General features: G+C 34.1%; 1 protein-coding gene across 1 annotated transcript in view; it reads right to left on the reverse strand.

Annotated features, from left to right (window-relative positions):
* The window catches only part of LOC145249605 (uncharacterized), a 188793-nt gene that overhangs the window by 46363 nt on the left and 122538 nt on the right, over nt 1-19892 (reverse strand). Inside the window, exons 4-7 of the mRNA XM_080111315.1 lie at nt 19692-19767; nt 3803-3898; nt 2145-2220; nt 1142-1328 (exon numbers count right to left, since the gene is read on the reverse strand). Coding sequence (XP_079967441.1) covers nt 1142-1328; nt 2145-2220; nt 3803-3898; nt 19692-19767 — 435 coding nt within the window. The remainder of the gene's footprint in view (nt 1-1141; nt 1329-2144; nt 2221-3802; nt 3899-19691; nt 19768-19892) is intronic.

Raw genomic sequence — 19892 nt, forward strand, 5'->3', positions numbered from 1 at the left:
GAAAAAGAAAGTGAAAGAAAACGTGAACTTTTACCGCAATGCTACGAAGCCATAGGAAGTGAAAAGCGTTTAAATTTAGCGATGTCAATCAAAAAGTTGACTTGTAGAAACGAACGTTGGCTGGAGGCTAGTTCAGCTTTCTGCCGTTTCATTTATTTGTTTCCCCCACGATGTTGGGGAAAGCCAACTCCCCACAAAAAGGGAGTGTCCAAATGAATAGAAATTTTCTGATATGAAGGGTTTTCCCTACATTCATCAAAGCTAATTGCTTTCTGGATGTCCCGGCACGAAATGCCGGGAAGCTGCCTTTGCTTTCGATTCAATTTCGTTTTTATACGAAAAACACAAACAAACGCACGAGAGGATGAAATAGCATGAATTTTATAAAAGACCATCAAAATAAATCTAGAGATGACGTCCCTTCACAAATCGTAGATATTATAATCTAGAGAGTATATAAAAAGTTCTAAAACATATTAACCCCCACCCCTGATAACCCTGGCGAAAAAAGGCATACAAAAACGTGCGCGGCCGTTTTGTCTTATATATATATATATATATATATATATATATATATATATATATATATATATATATATAAGATGAATTTTTATTTTGATGCGAACGTGGAAAGGAAAGGCAAAAAAGCTAGGCACCTAACCATCTCGGCCACGAGAGGAGAGCAATTGATACGCGTGTTAAGTTAAGGGTTATAAAATGAAATATACAGGTGCAAGGAAGTGGCGTGATGTTTGATCTAGTTTTGCGCTGCAAGCCAGTTACTGTTTCCCCCGTTTTTCGCTTTTCAAAGATGCGGCGAGCTGGTAAAAGTTGGGCAAATTAAATAGACAGGTGACCCCCGTTGTTAAGCCATATATTATCATTTAGACGTGATATAAAAAGTTTTAAGAATGAGCGACCCCCCCCTCTCGAAAGAATAAAACCAAGATGAGAATAGTAGTCCAAATAATCCAAATTATCAACCCTCATCTAAAATAAAAAAACAAACACAAAATATATTTTGCTGAATTGAATTAACAGAAGAATTAATGGAGTAAAGAGGGGAAAAAATGATTTGAAATAAAAAATAAATAAATAAATAAATAAATAAATAAATAAATAAAAGCAATGTCAACGTTACCTGAAGAATCGAATCGCTTCATGTAAAGGTGCCGTTTGTTTTAACTTATTCACTGTATTTGGGCCGATGCCATATTTAAGAAGCATCTCTACAATTTGGGCGTAACCTCGTATTGATGCTTCAACTATGGCTAGACTATTGCTTCGCAGACCCTCCTTGTCGTGATCAAGGAGTGTCGATACGGCATCTGAAAAGAAAGAAACAGAAAGAAAAAAAATATTAGCCTTAAAATATATTCAGGGTGACTGGAAAGTAACTCCTATATTTGGAAATCTATTATATAAAGGGTAGCTGTTTGTGTGTTTGTATAGCCAGCTAAAAGTAAAAAACTATAAAACAAACACCCACCAACTTGGTATTTTCTTGATTGGTGTTGCCCTGGATGCATAAATAAATAATATCTAAAATATAAATAAAATTTATTCAATTTTTTTTTCCCTAAACTGACACAGATTTTATCAGGGGTAGGGTCTGTTTTCCATTACATTTAACTAAAAAAAGTAATTGGTTATTTTTGCATCGAGAAGAGTCTATCAAGCATGTGTACATAGTGTGATAATGTGTCTAAGTGAAACCTGACCAGTGAGAGTTAAGGACATGTGTTTCATGGAGAGAAATGATATGAGAATGATACAATAGATGTGTAGTGTGAATTTTAAAGACGGGCTTAGATCTGATGACCTCAGAGGAAAATTAAATTTGGACAGCATAGAGAGATATGTACAGAAGAGGAAACTCTGATGATATGGTCATGTTGAAAGAATGGATGAGATTTCTTGGGTTAGTAGATGTAGAAGAGTTGAGATAGCAAGTTCAGTTCCAAGGGAAAAATCATTGAAAAAACATGGGAGAAATTGATACAAATGGATTTGGGAGAAAGAGAGATAAAGACTAGCTAGAGAGAAGTTAGTTTGGAAGTCAATTTCTAAAAACCGTTCAACACATGCCAGCATGTTAAAGCAATGATGATGATGATGATGATGATGATGATGATTATGCTTACCTTTTTTATTGTACATAGCAGCTATGTCAAGAGGAGTAGTAAAGGCTTTGTTTTCCATGTGGATATTGGCACCAGCCTATTACAAAGAGATTTCATATTCATTATTTCAAATTACACACATTATTTATTTGTAAAACATTAACAAAACTTTATCTATAATATAAATCTCACCTGTCTGTTTAAATGTATGTATTTATGTCTGCCTAAAACTTTCGACAGAGGCGACGGATTTTCACGAGATTGATATCGTTTTGAAGCTCGACCCTTCATACGACAAATATTAATTCCTACACCCTCAACTGGGAACTTTTCTACAAGGAGGGGTCGCTTTTTCACCAATATTTTCGAAAGTCATCCCCTCTTTTCGATTGACTAGCCTTAATTTAAACCTTTGCCACTTCCGGCTTGGCGATGGACACAATCGCAAAGATGTCACATTTTTTCTCCTTTGTAATATGGGTTCGAGCCTGCCTGCCTACCTACTACAACATTTTTTCTTTTGCTCAACACACACCTCCAAACAACCGGGCAACGCCGAGTACTCATGCTAGTCTATTATATAAAGTAAAGTCAGTCTCTGCTTGATTTTTGTCATCGATAGCTTTCTTCCTACAAAATAAATATTTGACTTGCCAGTTCTTTTTGTGAATCGTTGCAGCATGTTATTTAAAACAATAAAATGTAATTCGATTTAATTACTTCTAGAAAATACTTTGATCAGATTAGAATTATTTTCATTTTCACACGAACTCACCAAAAAAGAGAGAACTCTAAACAGGTTCAAAGATAGCAATGAACGAACCGGTCTGGGAGGATGACCTCTTGAGATCAAACAGGCAATAGTTACTCTCAACAGTATCCCAAATACTAGACTGTGACAAGTGATGAGTTAGCAAATCCTGTGAATTTTCTTAGTTCTCGTTCTTTTTATAGGAAAAATACATTTCCATTCTCTTTATTTGGCCTTTTAACTAAAATCAAAGTGTAGTATATGTTCTGAGACCACACTTAATCTGTTCTGTCGTCAACCAGTAAAGGAGAAATTTTTCTAGATTAAGACAATTTTTATTTTTGTCCCAATATAAAATATGTTTTTTTAGAGAGCTGAAACATCCCCTGTATTAAAAATTAACCAAGCCTGCCCTAACGCGGAAGCAAGTAAATTGAATTTATACAAACATAATTATTGAAAATTTGTATTATTTGGACTACTATTCTCATCTTCAGTGTCATTTTCAGGTTTTGGCTGATGTAACCTCCGACGTTCTTCAAACTCGGAAATCTTTCTGTCAAACTCATGAATCTGCATGGAATATCAAACGAGTCCTGGTGCAAGATTTCTGAGTTTAACAAGATACACCCGAAAAAAGTTAGAGGTTATATTGTCTGAAACGTTGTAAAAATAACATTCAAGATTAGAACAGTAGTCTAAATAATAAAAATCTATATAAAACAATTAAGAAACATGATTATTAAAAATGAGAAATTGGAGGAAAGTGATCAAAACCAAGATGATCTCTGATCTACCAAAATTCTAACAAAGTTGATAGTTTAGAAAATAAACATTTCCTAGGAATCAAAGATATTCTCTGGTCATAGAGTTAAGTTGTAAAAATTTGTGAAAAAATACTTAAACCAAAAATGATAATGTATCTTACCGCTAATAACTTTAACATGATAAGAACTCTGTTATCGCAATCACATTGACAGGCTATATGGATTGGTGTGTTGCCGTCACTGTTCTGGATGTTTACCTAAGAAAAGAAAAAAAAAGACAAAAAAAAAAAAAATTAAAAATATCTTTAATATATGAAGATAAACAACAAAAAAACAAATTTTTTATAAAGAAAAATTAGACGTCATAACATGTCGACTGGCAAAAGTTATAGTCTGTTGACTTAGAATGAGTAGTTTATGCAAATTTGATGGTTGAATATGGTTAAATTTGTGTTCATTTTGGCATTAAATGCTAATCCCTATTTATCCCTTACTGCATCGAACGGATACCATAATATTTAGTTCGCTGCACCTTATCATAGCAATTCATACAAAATTTCAGTCAGATTGTCTCAGTAGTTTCCAAGGAAAAGTGGAGCAAACAGATAGACCAAGAGAATAAAATCTAATATATTAAAGGTAAAATGGGTGCGAGCGTTTGTGTTTGTCAACGAAACGCTTTTTGCATCGAACTTCTCGCGTCGGTTCGATTCTGCGAGAAGTTTTTGCATATTTCCCAGATCGTAATATCTCGCATTCGTAAACGGACATTGTCTCTATCTTTTTGGATCCCACAGTGCCGTCGTCTCCAGTGTTTGTTTGTTTTTCGTATAAATAAAGCAAAACTATACAAACGCAAAAGCCTGGCCTTCTGGCCGGGTAGTATCTGTTCTGTAATTGGTCCTTGGTTAATGTAGGGGAAATCCTTCATACTGAGACAATTACTATTTATTTGGATACTGCCAGAGTGCCCCCTTTTTGGGGAAACTGGTTTTCCCCCCATGTTAAAAACAACCTTGTGTCTAATTTGGTTTTGTGGGAGGTTTAAAAGCAATGCCATGTCTGCTTTTGATGGACTACGTTAAATTTGAACACTTTAGACTTCCGGTCGCGTCATGGAGTAGGGGTAAGACGTCAGATTTTCTTTAACTTTTTTTTCACCTTCGTGTCACGGGTTTGAGCCTGTCTACCTACTACCACTTTATTTTTTTTTTACACCTCCAAAGACCTGAGTAATGCCGGATACTCAGGCTAGTATAGATATAAAAGCACAGAGAAAAAAAAAGGGCAAAAAAATGGTAATAAAGTAAAAAAAAAATACAAAATATACAAAGTTATTTTAATTTTATTTCAAATAAAAAAAAGAAAATAAGGCAAAGAAGGTAAAGAAGGTCAATTTTATTTCAGCTGCATAAAATAACTGACAAAAATGATGAAATGAAAAAAGAGAAAAAAAAGAAAAGAAAAAAGAGTGGAAAAAAGATAAAGAAGAAAACAAAAAAGAAAAATACAAAAAAAGAGAAAGAAAAAAGGCAAAAAAGAAAAAGCTTCCACTTTGTTTCCATGAATTCTAAATAATTTTGACAAAAATTATGAAAAAATCCAAATCATTTAAGGAATTAAAATTACTCCTCAAAATAAATAAACGGCGAGGATTTACTTATGAAAATTAGGTTTGTTTTAATATCAATGATTCGAATAACTACAATATGATTTAAAAATTTTTTTGTGAAAACTCGACAAGTTTAATATACTATATCAACAGTTACAATAGGATAAATATAAATATATAAATATAAAAGGGATATAAAGTAAATACTGAAATAAATAATATCAAAACATTTGAAAAAAAAAACCCCAAAAAACAACAAGACTGTATTTGAGAAGAGACCAGCAAAATAAGGATTGAAGAGAAAAAAATGTGCGAAAATAAACGAGTGAATAACATATCAACCCTTTTTTTTGGCTTATTTTGATACCGAATCCAGTCATTTTGATAAATGTTTTTATGCTTCAAGTTCTTTATATCTTCAAATATTTATTCATTGCACTTGGTTTGATTGTTTTGTATATTCATGATTTTTTTCACCATAAGCAATTGACCCTCAGCCACCATTTTCCGGCATATTTTGGAGATAATAGTGGATTGAAATAGGAATATTAGTTGTTCTCCTGATTTCTTTGATTTAAATAGCCTTGTTAACAAAAAGTATATATTTAAAAATATTCAGTCAATTAGTTTTGGCAAATACTGATGCGTGTTGTTAAAAACAACAAAAAATATTTCTAATCGATTTCATCGATTTTATATTTAATCCTGATTAAAAGATTTTTGTACTCGTGAATAAAGGAAGTCGGATGGGTTTTCACTGCTTCTTAATTCACACATCCTCCTACTTTATCAATAGACATTAGGAAAAATTAGTTATACAAAGCTTCACAGATTCACTGTTAAAAAGAGTAAAAAGAAGTCTTGGTTGGTGTAGGTTTTATCTATTTTTTTAATTTACTTCATTTAGTTTTAAGAGATCAAGGGGCTCCCTTCTGGAGCTAACACTTGATTTTATTAAGATTTGGATTTATATCCGACGTCTCTTTTAAGAATAGACGTTGTTCGCTTTATGTTTTTTTTCTTTTCTTTTTTTTTTTTTACAAAGGAATCACAACTTATCAAGGCCCAGAGGCCACTCGAGGATAAGGGTTAAAAGTGTACAATGGCCAAAAGGACAATATCATAGTGATCGTTAGAAGTGTAAATTTGGTAAATTGGATTACTTAAGGGAAAGGGCTCATCAAGAACTTGCCAACTCTATTTTGTTACAGCTTGGTCATCCAGGGATTGTTTACAAGTATTTCTTTTTTTTTTTTCATTAGGCAAGTTATTACTATCACAACTAGTATAATGTTGATTTCTTTAAGGGACCATGTCATTTTAAAACCATTCTTTAGGTCCTGATATTTTGTCTTTTCCTATTAAGGCTATAGTCCTTTGGGACTGTGACTTCGATAATGAGCGCAGTTCTTTCAAGCTTGTTCCATATTACAATGTCTGGTTTAATGGCCTTGTCTTTTATGTATCTTCCCGCCTGTAGTCCTTGTCATAGAACACTGTCACTTTTCCGTTTGAGGTTATCGGCGATGGTTCATGTTTCCAGACATTTGACGATTTGCCAAGCTGCATCTCTTTGCAGATCTTCCAATGGAGGTATTGGGATTAGGTCTCTCTGATTGCCCATCTAGCCCAAGTAAGAGAGTAGAGTGTTGCAGTCTGCATATCCACTTTCCACCAGGATTTCGTCCTTAAGCGTCACGTGTTGACAACCACTACAATCTGTTGGTCCCATTCGTAAAAAAAAAAAAAAAAAAAAAAAGTAAAAGAAAAAAGTAAAAGAAAAAAGTAAAAGAAAGAGAGGAAAATTGTTTTTGTTTTTAGGTTTGCAAAATATGCTTGAGTTTTACAAACGGAAAAGAAAAAAAACAAAAACAACATCAATGCATGGTGTATTTTAGGTCAGTGTTATATCCTGTTTCAACGGTATATAATAATATGACAAAATATGCTGAGTGCGATGCGTAACAAAAAGGTTTATTAGTACTTCGCAATAATACAAATACAAAATGGCTACTTGCTTTTGAAGTTAGATAAATGTAAGTGACGGTAAAGAAAAAGGAACTTAGCGTGTGAGAGCTAAACGCTCGTCCCTGGGAAGCTTGGTTAACCGGAGTACACTTGTAGAGTGTAAGACTAGAGACTAGTAGGACGCAAGACTGCAAGACTAAAACGTAAGACTAGACTAGACTGCAAACAAGACAAGACGCCCTACCTTAAAATGGTAGCACTTTTATATACTGTTTTGTATCTGGTTCGATACGTAGTTATGTCCCTTATAACAGCCAGGAAGCAGTTATCTTCAGACAACCTGATTTGGTAGCACCAGTCAAGAGACTAGGATAGGATATCTTATACATAAAGTAAATTCGATTTCCTTCTGATTTTATTTTAATTTAATAGCTTTGTTAACAAAAGTTATTGTAATAACGGTGTGGAGAGCCACAACAGTAAACGCCCATGGTTGGTGTGTGCCCTCTGTAGAGAAGCGCTGGCACTCGAACCTGGAACCCATCAGATACAAAAAATAATATGAAAATAACATGTGCAAATTTAGACACAATCGGGGTTGGAGGTGGCAGTATAAAAAATGCTTTTTTTTTTATTCTATGGTAGTCACATTATCTCATGCACGTTAGGTTGTTGTCAGTTGGGAAGAGAACGGAAAGAAAAGATATGATTGGGGAAGAAGCGAACGAGTTATGGAAGATAAAAAAGCCTCTTAGTTAAGTACAACACCGAGTGTTAAGAAGAATTCCAGCCTTTTTTTCTTTCTTCTTTCTCTGCTTTGAGAATAATCCAACGTTTCTTTGTGGGAGAAACACAAACACAACTTTGACGTCAAAAGAATTTACGAGACTAAAGTAGGAATTAATTCCCGGGAAAAATATTGCTCGGTAACAAAAAAGCAAAACAAAAAAAATGTAGAGAATCTTTCAGGTATATATTTAAAACTGTTCAGTCAGTTAGTTTAGCAAATATTGATCTGAGTTGTTAAACATTAAAAAAATATTTCTAATCGATTTCATCGATTTTATATTTAATCCTGATTAAAAAATATTTGTATTCATGAATAAAAGAAGAGGGTGGAGTTTTCACTACTTCATAATTCAGATGTATTCCTACTTTATCAATGGATATTAGGAAAATATTAGACAAATCTTTACAAATTTATTGGTTAAAAGAGGAAAAGGAAGTCTTGGTATGATCCTTTCACGTCCTTTCTATTTCTTTCATTGCCTTTGGCTGGCAGGGTGGAAAAAGTAAAAAAGAAAGCGACAGACAGAGACAGAGAAAGACAGACAGAAAGAATGCAATTTGTTCTGGTTTTAACCAATATTTGACTCTGTGTGTGTGTGTGTGTGTGTGTGTGTGTGTGTGTGTGTGTGTGGGTGTGTGTGCTGTTTATGGAAATCGCTCCAGACAAGGCATAAAGCCACTTGATGTAGGTAGCTAAAAAATTATAGTTCAAGATAAAAATCTAGCCAACGATAAGCGTGTGTGTGTGTGTGTGTGTGAATGAGAGAGAGAGAGAGAGAGAGAGAGAGAGAGAGAGAGAGAGAGAGAGAGAGAGAGAGAGAGTCGGTTGTACATAGGTTAGGAGTTCAATCTTCTCGGAGGCATAAGTATTTTTACTCTGAATGTTTCCTAAAATGAATTTAAACGTTTAAATCACAACGTTAACTTGTTTGTTTCGTTTTACTTTCATCTTTTATGTAATCTACATTCTTTACAGAAATTAGAACCATGGGTGGTGCTGGCTAGCCCTGCTAGTTAAAAACATAATGCTATGAAAAACAGTTTTTTTCTGTTTTTTTTTATGATTAAAATTGCTCCAGACAAGGCATGAAACCACTTGATATAAAAAACTAAAGCAATACCACTTCGAGGTCAATAACAAGTTAACGATAAGTATATATATTTCTTTCAAATCCATTTTTTATCACTTCCTTAGCCTTCTCTTAGAAACTGACCTTGTTATCTCAACTGTTCTACATCTGCTAACTCAAAAACTTCCATCCATTCTTTCAACATGGCCATATTGTTGAAGTCTCCTATTCTACACACGTATCCCTATACTATTCAGATATTCAGATTTAATCTTTCTCTGAGATCATAGAATTAAACCTGTCTTTGAGACTCGCATTACACATTCATCGTATCTTTCTCGTATAATTTTTCTCCATGCAATGGAGATAGTTTCTGACTAAGAAAACAGCAATTCTACCCCCTTTGTCTGAAGCATAAATCATGGAATTTTTGGGCTAAAGGACAAAATAAGGGAAGCATGAGTTTCAAGGCTGCTAAAAATAAACCCATCGTCTATTTGTACTCTAAACACATCAACCAGTGTTGCCGAGACTATCATTTGACGTTTACCATAAGTTTCACAACTAACGATAAACAAATATGGATGCCAATCATATAAATAATGTCTTATTCTGGATTGGGTTTCTTTCTTGAATTAAAGGTTATTTTGTATTGATATAACAAGCATCCCTCTGTAAACTATCCTCCTCCTCCTCCTCCTCCTCCTACTACCCCTCCTCCCCATCATCATCATAGTCATCATCATCATTTTAGAGTCTGCTTTACGTGTTGGCATGTGTTAGACAACTTTAAGAAGTTACATTCCAAACTAAAACCTGTCTCTGGCCAGACCTTTATCAATTTTTTAATAATTTTCCCGTTTATGTTTTCCATTGCCTGTGAGTTGAACTTGCTATATCAACTGTTTTACATCTACTAACCCAAGAACTCACATCTCTCTATACTGCCCAGGTTTATAATCCTATACTCTCAGCTCAACCTGTCTTTAAGACTCACATAACACATTTTTTTTTTTAGCTATTGGCAAAAGATTAAAATGACTGAGTTGTTTATGAATAAACCGAATTTGATTCTGGTTGATTTAATTTCACAATGAAATTATTGGGTATTTTGTAGTATAGACAACAAAATGAACGAGTGGTAGGAAAGCAAATATATAACAATTAAATGTTACCAAAGGCAAGATAAATTGCTCTTTTACCAATCTGGATAAGATTTTTGTGGTTTAACTTATTTTAAAGCAATTTATTTCGAAACACAAGTAATGTCGAGTGCTTAAGTAGAACTCGAGTGGCCTCTTGGCCTTGATAAATGGCGATGCCTATGTAAAATTGATTTAAATAAATATTCAATCAATAAATGAAAAAAAAAACGGTTTCTTATTTATTTATTTTCATGTAAATCTATCTATTTATTTGACTCACGCTCCTTAGTCAATCAATAAGATTGCAAAAAATTTGGAATGGATTGAATAAGTTCAAAAAACTTTTGCCATTACTAAATAGCAGAGCGTTACCACTATTGACAAAGGGAAGAGTCTATCCGGCATGTGAATACAGTGTGATGACTAGGGCTGTGACAAAAGACTATTCTTTTCATTGTTTTGACCCTTGAGTATATATCCGTTAATATCATGTTTTTATGTAGACTGATGTGGTTCTTGGTTGATTAACTGTGTCTAACTGGATCGAATATATACTCGAGAGTCAGAAGAATGAAAAGAATATGCTGTTGTCACAGCCCTAGTGATGATATATGGAAATGAAATCTGGCCAGTGAAGGGTTGACGACATGGAATGAAATTGTACAAGACTGAGATGATGAATATTTAATGTGAGTCTCAAAGACAAGTTTAGATCTGATGATCTCAGCCAAAGATTAAATTTGGACAGTACAGGAAGATGTGTACAGAACAAGATACTTTGATAATATGACTACGTTGAAATAATGGGTTAGTACATGTAAAACAGTTCAGGTAGCAGGATCAGTTGACAATTAAAGCCAAGGAAAACATGGGAGGAAGTGATAAGGTTGAACTTGAGAGAAAGAGGGATAATTAAAGACCTGGACAGAGATTGGTAGCATGGAAGTCAATTTCTAAAAGTCTTCAATACATACCAGTATGTAAAGTAGACCAGTATGTCAGTGGTTGTTCTTGCAGGACGAAATTCATATTGTTTGTCATTAAGTAGATTGCTTTTATTGATGTAATTGAAAACGTCTTCGTTTATTACAGATTCCAGCAAAATACGACACAAAGAAGTCTGTTCTATCTATACTGATATACTGGGCGGACTGGCAAAGTATTCCAAGAAGATGGAAAGCATTTCTTCTTCAAGCAATGATTGAACAACTTTGTAAGGAGAGGAGCTAGTTCCCATTGAAAATTCGATTTAAAATTTTCTTTTGTATTTTATGCTTTTCCTTTTTGATTTAAATAAATATTCAATCAAAAGTAAATAATGATAAAACAAGAATTCAATCCATAATTATCAAAGTTATATTGATACAAGAAATGCGCACACACACACACACACACACACACACACACACACACACACACACACACACACACACACACACAAAGCGGACACACAATTATAGCCTGCTGTAGCTATCAATATCTTATATTCATAAATGAATGCTTGGTTTTTATGAGCGACAGTTGTTGAGATAATCAAATGTGTTGCCTGCTGGAGATCCATTACTGGGATTCTAGATCAATATATCAAGTCTTGTGATACTGTTTAGGACATAAACCACGAACAAAGACTCTCTAAGAATCTCTGGCTCAAAGCCATTTAATCGACTGTCCACCATCTTTCCTGTATTTGACCAAAATAATTATTGTTTGTTTTCTATGGCTTTGTTTTAAAAGGTTATTGATATGACCTTAAAGTCCACTCAGTAGTGGTGAGACCTTAATTTGGGAGCTTGGATATGAGAATGATACAGTTGATGTGCAATATGAATCTTAAAGGCAAGATTAAATCTGATGACCTCAGAGGAAGATTAATTCTGAACAGCACAGGAAGATATATGCAGAACAGAAGACTTCTGTGGTATAGTCATGTTGGAAGAATGGATAATGGTTCTTTGGTTAGTTGATATATAAAACTTAGTTGACACAAGGAAAACATGAGAATAAGTGATAAAGATAGATTTGAGAGAAAGAAGGATAAATAAAAACCTGGCCAGAGATAGAGTTATTGCATTTCAATTTTAAAAGATGTTCAAGAGAAACCAGCATCTTGTAAAACAGACATTAAACTGACGATGACGACGATGATGATGATGATAATAATGATGATGATGATGATGATGATGATGACAACAAAGATGATAATTATGATGACAATGATAATGATGATGACAATGACAAGGATAATTATGATGACGATGTGCTGAGAGAGAGTGTGTGAAGTTATCACTGAATATTACTCCCAGGTCCACTCTAACCTGAAATGGTAGTACTAATCAAAGTTCCATCTACAGGTTAAACAAACCTTTTCCTGTGCATGATACTAAACTACCTTAGGCACCCTTGGGAAAGATGCTCACCTCTACCCCACCCCCAAATCAATCAGTCTTTGATATCTTTTTTTTTTTCCTGATCATACTATTTCTTAACCGTATCAACTGTTCAAGCTCGTCTGCTGGGTCTGACACAAAAATGCATCAAGTAATGAGTTACCAACTTGGAAGTTTCAGTGATGTGGAGTCAAAATCACTCCTTAGTTGATAATACGTCCAGATTCATTTTGATCTGGAGTGGTAGTACCTATTAAGACCTTATGTAATTTTTTTAATTAGCAACTATTATTTACAAAATACATACCTATAAAACATATCTAAGTTTTTGGCATGAAATGGTCCAATATTCCTTGATGTGTTATAGAACCAAACAATCAAACGACCAAACAACCCATCAGCTCAACAAACTCATCAGCTCAATAATTTCATCAATTCAATAAATGCACCAACTCAATAAACCTAACAAATCAACAAACCTAACAACCCAATAAGCCCACTAACTCAACAAACCCACTAACCCAATATGCCCACTTACCCAACACACTGACTAACTCAACACCCAAACAACCTGACAAACCATCAATTCAATAAACCTACCAACTTAACAACCAAACAAACTCATCAACTCAACAAACTAACTAACTAATCTTGTTTAAAACAAAAGTCATTGCAGAATTTAATCATTCTCATCAAGTATTTTTTTTAATTTTTCAAATCTTTTCATTACTTCAAATTAGTTCTTTTGAAAGAAGTGCGTGTAAATTGGTAGCATCCATGGAATAGTTAAGAAATTTTTCAATCCCTTTTACAATCCCATCACATTGAGTACAAATAACTTCAGTCTATACGCCACTTGTCCAACAGTGTTTGCTTTATAATCATTCAATGATATGCAGGGAAATTGGTGATCATTTCATCCGTAGGAGATATGATGCTGAACATCACACTCACCAGACTTCAACCTCATAGTTTTTATATGTGTAGTTATCTCAAAGATAATGTCTATGAAAACAATCTCAGACTATTTCCAAACTGTAGAAAGTCATCACAGCCCAAATCAGTCGTATTCAAGTGTGTTTGCAATGTAAAGCTCTACCTACATTTGAGCATATCATTGATTACCAATAAAACAAAGTCATTAAGGATTTATTTTGAAAAACAGATATTAACGTTGAAATATTTAAAAAAAAAAGCTTGTATAACACACGATAGAAGATATAAAACACTAAGTATAAAACAAATTTTTTACATGATATATTGTTTCTTTATGTCTATAATCACCCTGTTTCTCATCCAGGCATTATTTTAGTTCATCTGATGACTATAATCTTAAATTGAATTGATTTCTAAACCTCAAACCCATCTTTACACTATGCACAATGCTTTATGCTTTTTTTTTGCACTTATATTCACCCCAAAAAAGGCACAGTGCCACTTGGACGGAAAGGACCATATCTATGGGGACACTATTTAGGGAGTTGAGCAATGAGATATATGCTTGCACTGCACGTAAACTTCTGCATGTCAGTGCACTCAGGGAAGCAGGAGACCGGAAGGGAATTCCAAAGTCTAGCAACTTGATGGAAGAAACTATTAGAATAAAAGACTTTTCATCGTCATCTAGGGGTCTCTACAGTGAAGAGGTGAAATCATACTACTTGTCAAGTTAGTCGGGCAGGAGTATTTATTTTGAAGAGTCACAAGTGCAATGAGTTCGTCAAAGCATATTCCATTAAAGTACCTGTAAAACAGGCACTGGGATGCAACATTGTGGCGATGGGACAAGGGGTGAAGTTTGATTGATAGTGTGGAACTTATTAGGTTGGAGACTCGTTTTGCACCCAATCTAAGAGTGAGAGACTAGTGGTAGATGCACCGGCCCAGACGTGGCAACAATATTCCATGCAATGGCAAATGGGTTGCTTTGTAGAGATAAAGAATATGGTTAAGTGTGAGTAATTTTCTAGCACAGTAGAGAGAGCCCACCTCCTTTGCAGCAGCCTTAGCAATGTCTGCAATGTATTTGTTCTAACTCATGTTGCCTGTGAATGTTAAGCCAAGGAGTTTGAATGAAGAACTCTCACGCAGCATATTATTAATCATGCGAATTAAACAAATAAGCTAGAACAATTTTTTTGTTTATATTTAGTCATAGAGATTATTGATCGAACCACATATACATTACTTGTGTAAGATGTTTGTCTCTGGATTAAAAAGGCCAGTAGCTAAAAGGATTAGAGAAATAGTGGGGAAAAAGAGAGAAATCAGGACGTGTCCGCTGATATCACCATATTTGCATAATTGTTCCCAAACTATGAATTTTCATTATTTCCTGAATAAAAATGGCCCGAGTAGACATGCTGGCAATTATGTAGAAACTAAATATCAGTTACTTTCGTTCGTGTGTGTCATCCCTTCACTAGGGAAACTAATTTAAACACAGATATTCAAATCTGAATCAGATCGGATGAAGAAAGAAAAAGAGGGGGAAAAAATTCACTCAGAGAGCAAAAACCTACACTAAATTAAGCTTGTAGAGGGATTTGGTTGATTGTTTTTGTTTTAAGGCACATGAATCCCTATTTAGGGTATTCAATACCAAATCCAGTAATTTTGGAAAAAGGTTTTATGCTTTAAGTTCTTTTTCTCTTCAAATATTTATTCATGGTGTTTGGTTTGATTGTTTTGTTTTATAGTATATCAACACTTTTTGGATTATTTATTGTCGAATCCAGTAATTTTGGAAACATTTTTTGCTTCGTTCTTTATATATTCAACTATTTATTTATGGTGTCTTTTTTTTGTAGTTTTCTAGAGGAAGTTGTTTTTGTTTTTAACGTTGCAGAACATCACTGAGTTTTGCATAGGGAAAGGTAAAACTAATAACATCAATGTTTGTGTGCGTTTTAAGTAAGGAAGCTAATATCTTCAGACAACTTGATATAGTAGCACCAGGTTATAGAAAGAAAGACAAAAAGTATGATAAAGTCGATCCATACCAAAATAATTTTATTAACGACAAATAGCCGAATATACAGTCATTAGTAATATACTGTATCGAGCTGATCCTGAAAAGAAGAAGCAGCTTTATGCGAAAAGTAGCTCGTTAAGCAGTAACTGGAAAGTCTGAATTTAGGGATGGTGATAAAAAGGAATTCGCACAATGAAATATTTGATTGTAGAGTTTTAAGGTTTAACTTAAATATTAGTAAGGTAGTTCCCAGCACACGGTATCAATATTCCAACGTTTATTTTTTTTAAAGGTGTAAAAGTGTATATATCCTACATTTACGATTGGCTGAAACACAATTTTGATATTAATATTCCAATCTAATCAAGTTGATATTTTTACAAAAAAATATTCGTTTGCTGCTGGTGATTAGTCAGGCACATAAATTTCTCAAAACCGTTATTCCTGATGTACTTAATTATTAGCCACGACTACTTTCATGCGAATTATTGCAAAGGTCGAATCTGGGCTTTACTTCCTCATATTATATGAAGTATTTCCAAAGTTATGCCATGAAAACGTTGCTAACTGAAAATCAGATTAAAATTGTGTAAGGTGGAATTTATTAAAATTTTGACTGTGACGGAACTTTTTAAGGTCAAGCTCATATAAGAAGCGGAACTTCATTGGCTACAATAAGAACCAAGTAACAAGTCTCCATAATGTGTAGAACCAAAATTATTGCGAAAAGTATGACTTTCATGTTTCCTATTACTTTAACCTAGATATTCCCAAATTAAACCAATTTTAATTTAGACATGGCCGATATTCTAGCCAAGTTGGGTGAAAATTTGTCAAGAAATGAGAACATTAGGCTATAGACAGACAGTGATAAACTGGACTGCAAACGTAACCTTTGCTTTTAACTTTAAACTCTATGTAATCGCATACATTGTATCATGTCCAGTTATTAAACGCCTCGTCTTAAATTATTTTATATATTATCTCATAAAAGTGGCGGGGGGGGGGCTTCTTCGAATCTTCATATAAATGGGGGCTCGTCCAGGATGAAATTTCCTGTGGACTTGTTCAAATCAAATTTGTGTGCACCGGGTTTTAGTAAATCAAAACGCTGTGAGCATCACTGCATATTGGATATAATGTCTTATTGTAGATATAACAATGATATTGTAGATAAAAGGGGAATGTAAGCAATAAAGAAACAGTAATAAAGAAAGAGTTGCATTCATATGTATACATGATGATTGCAACGTCTAATCAGACGAGTGCCACTCCCTCAGGCACCGAAAGTCCATGAACCGAAAATGACTTTAGTCTGCCGGCAAAATTCACACGCTCAAACAGACATGACACTGAAGACAGTCATTAGTATACATACATATATATACATGCACGCATACATACATATATACACATACATATACATACACACATACATATAACACACATATATGCATACATACATACATAATACATAATACACATACATATACATACATAAACATACACAAGACAGTCAATGGCATACATACATATATATATATATAAATGAAAATATACATATATACGCATACACACATACATATCTGTAAACATACACACATATATACATACATAATGCATAATACACATACATACGTATACATACACACGCATACATACACATGTACATACATATAAATACACACACATATACAAATACATACACACATATACATACATATACATATATTTACACATATGCACATATATATACATACACATATATGAACATTCACTCATACAAAAACATGCACATACATACATACACATATACATGCATACATATACATACACACATGCATATATACACATACACACATACATATATGCACATATACACACATGCATATATACACATACATACAAACAATATATATACATACACACATACATATATACATACATATACACATATACATACATATACACACATATATATACAACTGTATATGAACATACATACATCTATACATACATATATACATATAATGATGGCAGATCAATTATTACATGATTCCAGCATTTCAGACCTACATGCGTCACAACTTTTCCATGGTTGAGTGAGTATCTATACACAGATGATGTTACAGAGTTTTAGCTTTGTACGACAGCAAAGTCTCTCTCTCGGTTCAAAATGTTGACATCCAGCAACAAGCAAGAGCAAGATAGCCAGCAACAAGTCAAAGGGCAGACCAACTTAATGCGGGTACTGGTCTCCCGCTTTATGTTTTTTTTTTTTTCAAATCTAAGATTTGATTCTCCTACAGGGGCTGCCTTCACCATGGCTTACGGGAGCCCTCTCCACTCCACATACACATGACAATAAACACATGCATACATACAGATGTACGCTAACATACGTATGCATGTGCATACACATGCAACCAAAATCATGTAGAGGCACACAAATACGCACATACATACATATGCCTATACACACGTACACACACATATGCATGTAAAATACACATGAAGGAACATTCCAAAAGTCATACATAGTAAGTGATCAGCGGCTGGACCGTCTTTGTCCGCTTTCCTTCCTGATCTTTTTCCTCCTTCCCTTCCCTTTTTTTTAAATAAAACGTTTGTTTTAGGCTCACACATATGCAGTACATGATGATGTTGATGATGATGATGATGTTGACAAATTCACACATAATTTTCCAAATGACTTAACGTACGGATCGATAAAAAACAACAGTCTAATTGATATGATTTACAGAGGCTTGGATTTTTTTTTTTAAATAAAAAGTTTGTTTTAGACTCACACATATGCAGTACATGATAATGATGATGATCATGTTGACAAATTCACATGCATACATACATGCATACATACATGCATACATACATACATACATACATACATATGCAGAGAATGTTTGTTAAAGACAAAAGTAAGAGGGATATAACAAAACATGGTACATAAAAGAAGTGAAAATTACACACGTAACTTCTAAGGGAAGAATCCATCTTAAAAGTCTTACACACAATCGAAATAACATGGATTGCTAGAGTATACCTTTTTTTTTTACATGGAGGTCACCACTTATCAAGGCCCGGAAGCCACTTGAGGATAAGGGTTATTGCGTGTACAATAGTCAATGGGATAGTATCGTAGTAATCGTTAGTATTGGAGATTTGATAAAGTGTCTTATTTAAGGGGGCGATTCATCAGGAATTTGTTTATGTTGAACTTGAAGACATCCCGGTTGTAGTCAGGTGGGAAACAGGCAAACGGAACAGAGTTCCACAGGCGTGCACTTCTAAGAAAGAAGCTTTGTTCATGGAATCTACGTTTTGATTTAGGCACAGATAAAGAGTGGGAAAAATTACTGACAGTGATTTTAGCTAGACGGGTGTTTATCGTGAAAGATTGACGAGGGGGGACCAGAGATTGGAGCTCGGACGAGCACTTGCCATGGAAATAACGATAAAACAAAGACAAGCTCGCAACGTCTCTTCTGTGGGAGAGAGATCGCAGGGAATAGAAAAGGGCATCCCCCACCAAGCCACAAAGTCTCTTTTGTACTCTGTCAAGGCAGGATAGGCTGTTTTTTGCAGTCCCAGCCCAGATATGGCAGCAGTACTCCATCCTTGGACGTACTTGGCTTTTATGCAGATATATAATTGCATCAGTAGTGAGATATCTTTTAAAGAATGCATGGGTTATCTAAAGTAAGTATAACCGGGATCTACGCTGTTAGAACATTCCGTTTAACCAGCGTTAGCAGTGTACAAAACTATGACAAAATATGGAACTAGGTCAGAACATGTCTGATTATCTTCAAGTCCAAGCAGAAAAGACAGAATTTTGCATGTGAGCTAATTTAGATATACTTTTTGTTTTCGGAATTAGAGAGTTCATTCTCTTGTTGCACAGTATAATTCAGATGATATAGCTTAAATATAATTCCAGGGAAATAAATCTGAATATATTGAGCGAAGATTGCTTAGAAAAGTACACAGTGAAAGCAATTGAGAAATTTTTTTGAATTAGAATTTTTAATTAAAAAAAAAAAAAATCAATTTCCGGTGTTGAAATAAAATATTTTCATTTTACCTTGCTTCCACTTTGCAGTAATAATTCCATGAGGTCTGCCCGGCCACAAAAAACAGCCATATGCAATGCCGTGTTTCTGGAAAAAAAAAAGGCAAAACATTAAATCCTTTAATTCTTAATGTTTCTTTTTTGGTTCAATTTACGATCAGTTAGCTGAAAATTTTTTTAAAATAGAATTTCATATCCCCTAACCCTAACCTG

This window comes from Euprymna scolopes, chromosome 28, assembly GCF_053919585.1.
Source record: "Euprymna scolopes isolate OS-2025 chromosome 28, ASM5391958v1, whole genome shotgun sequence".
Classification (NCBI taxonomy): domain Eukaryota; kingdom Metazoa; phylum Mollusca; class Cephalopoda; order Sepiida; family Sepiolidae; genus Euprymna; species Euprymna scolopes.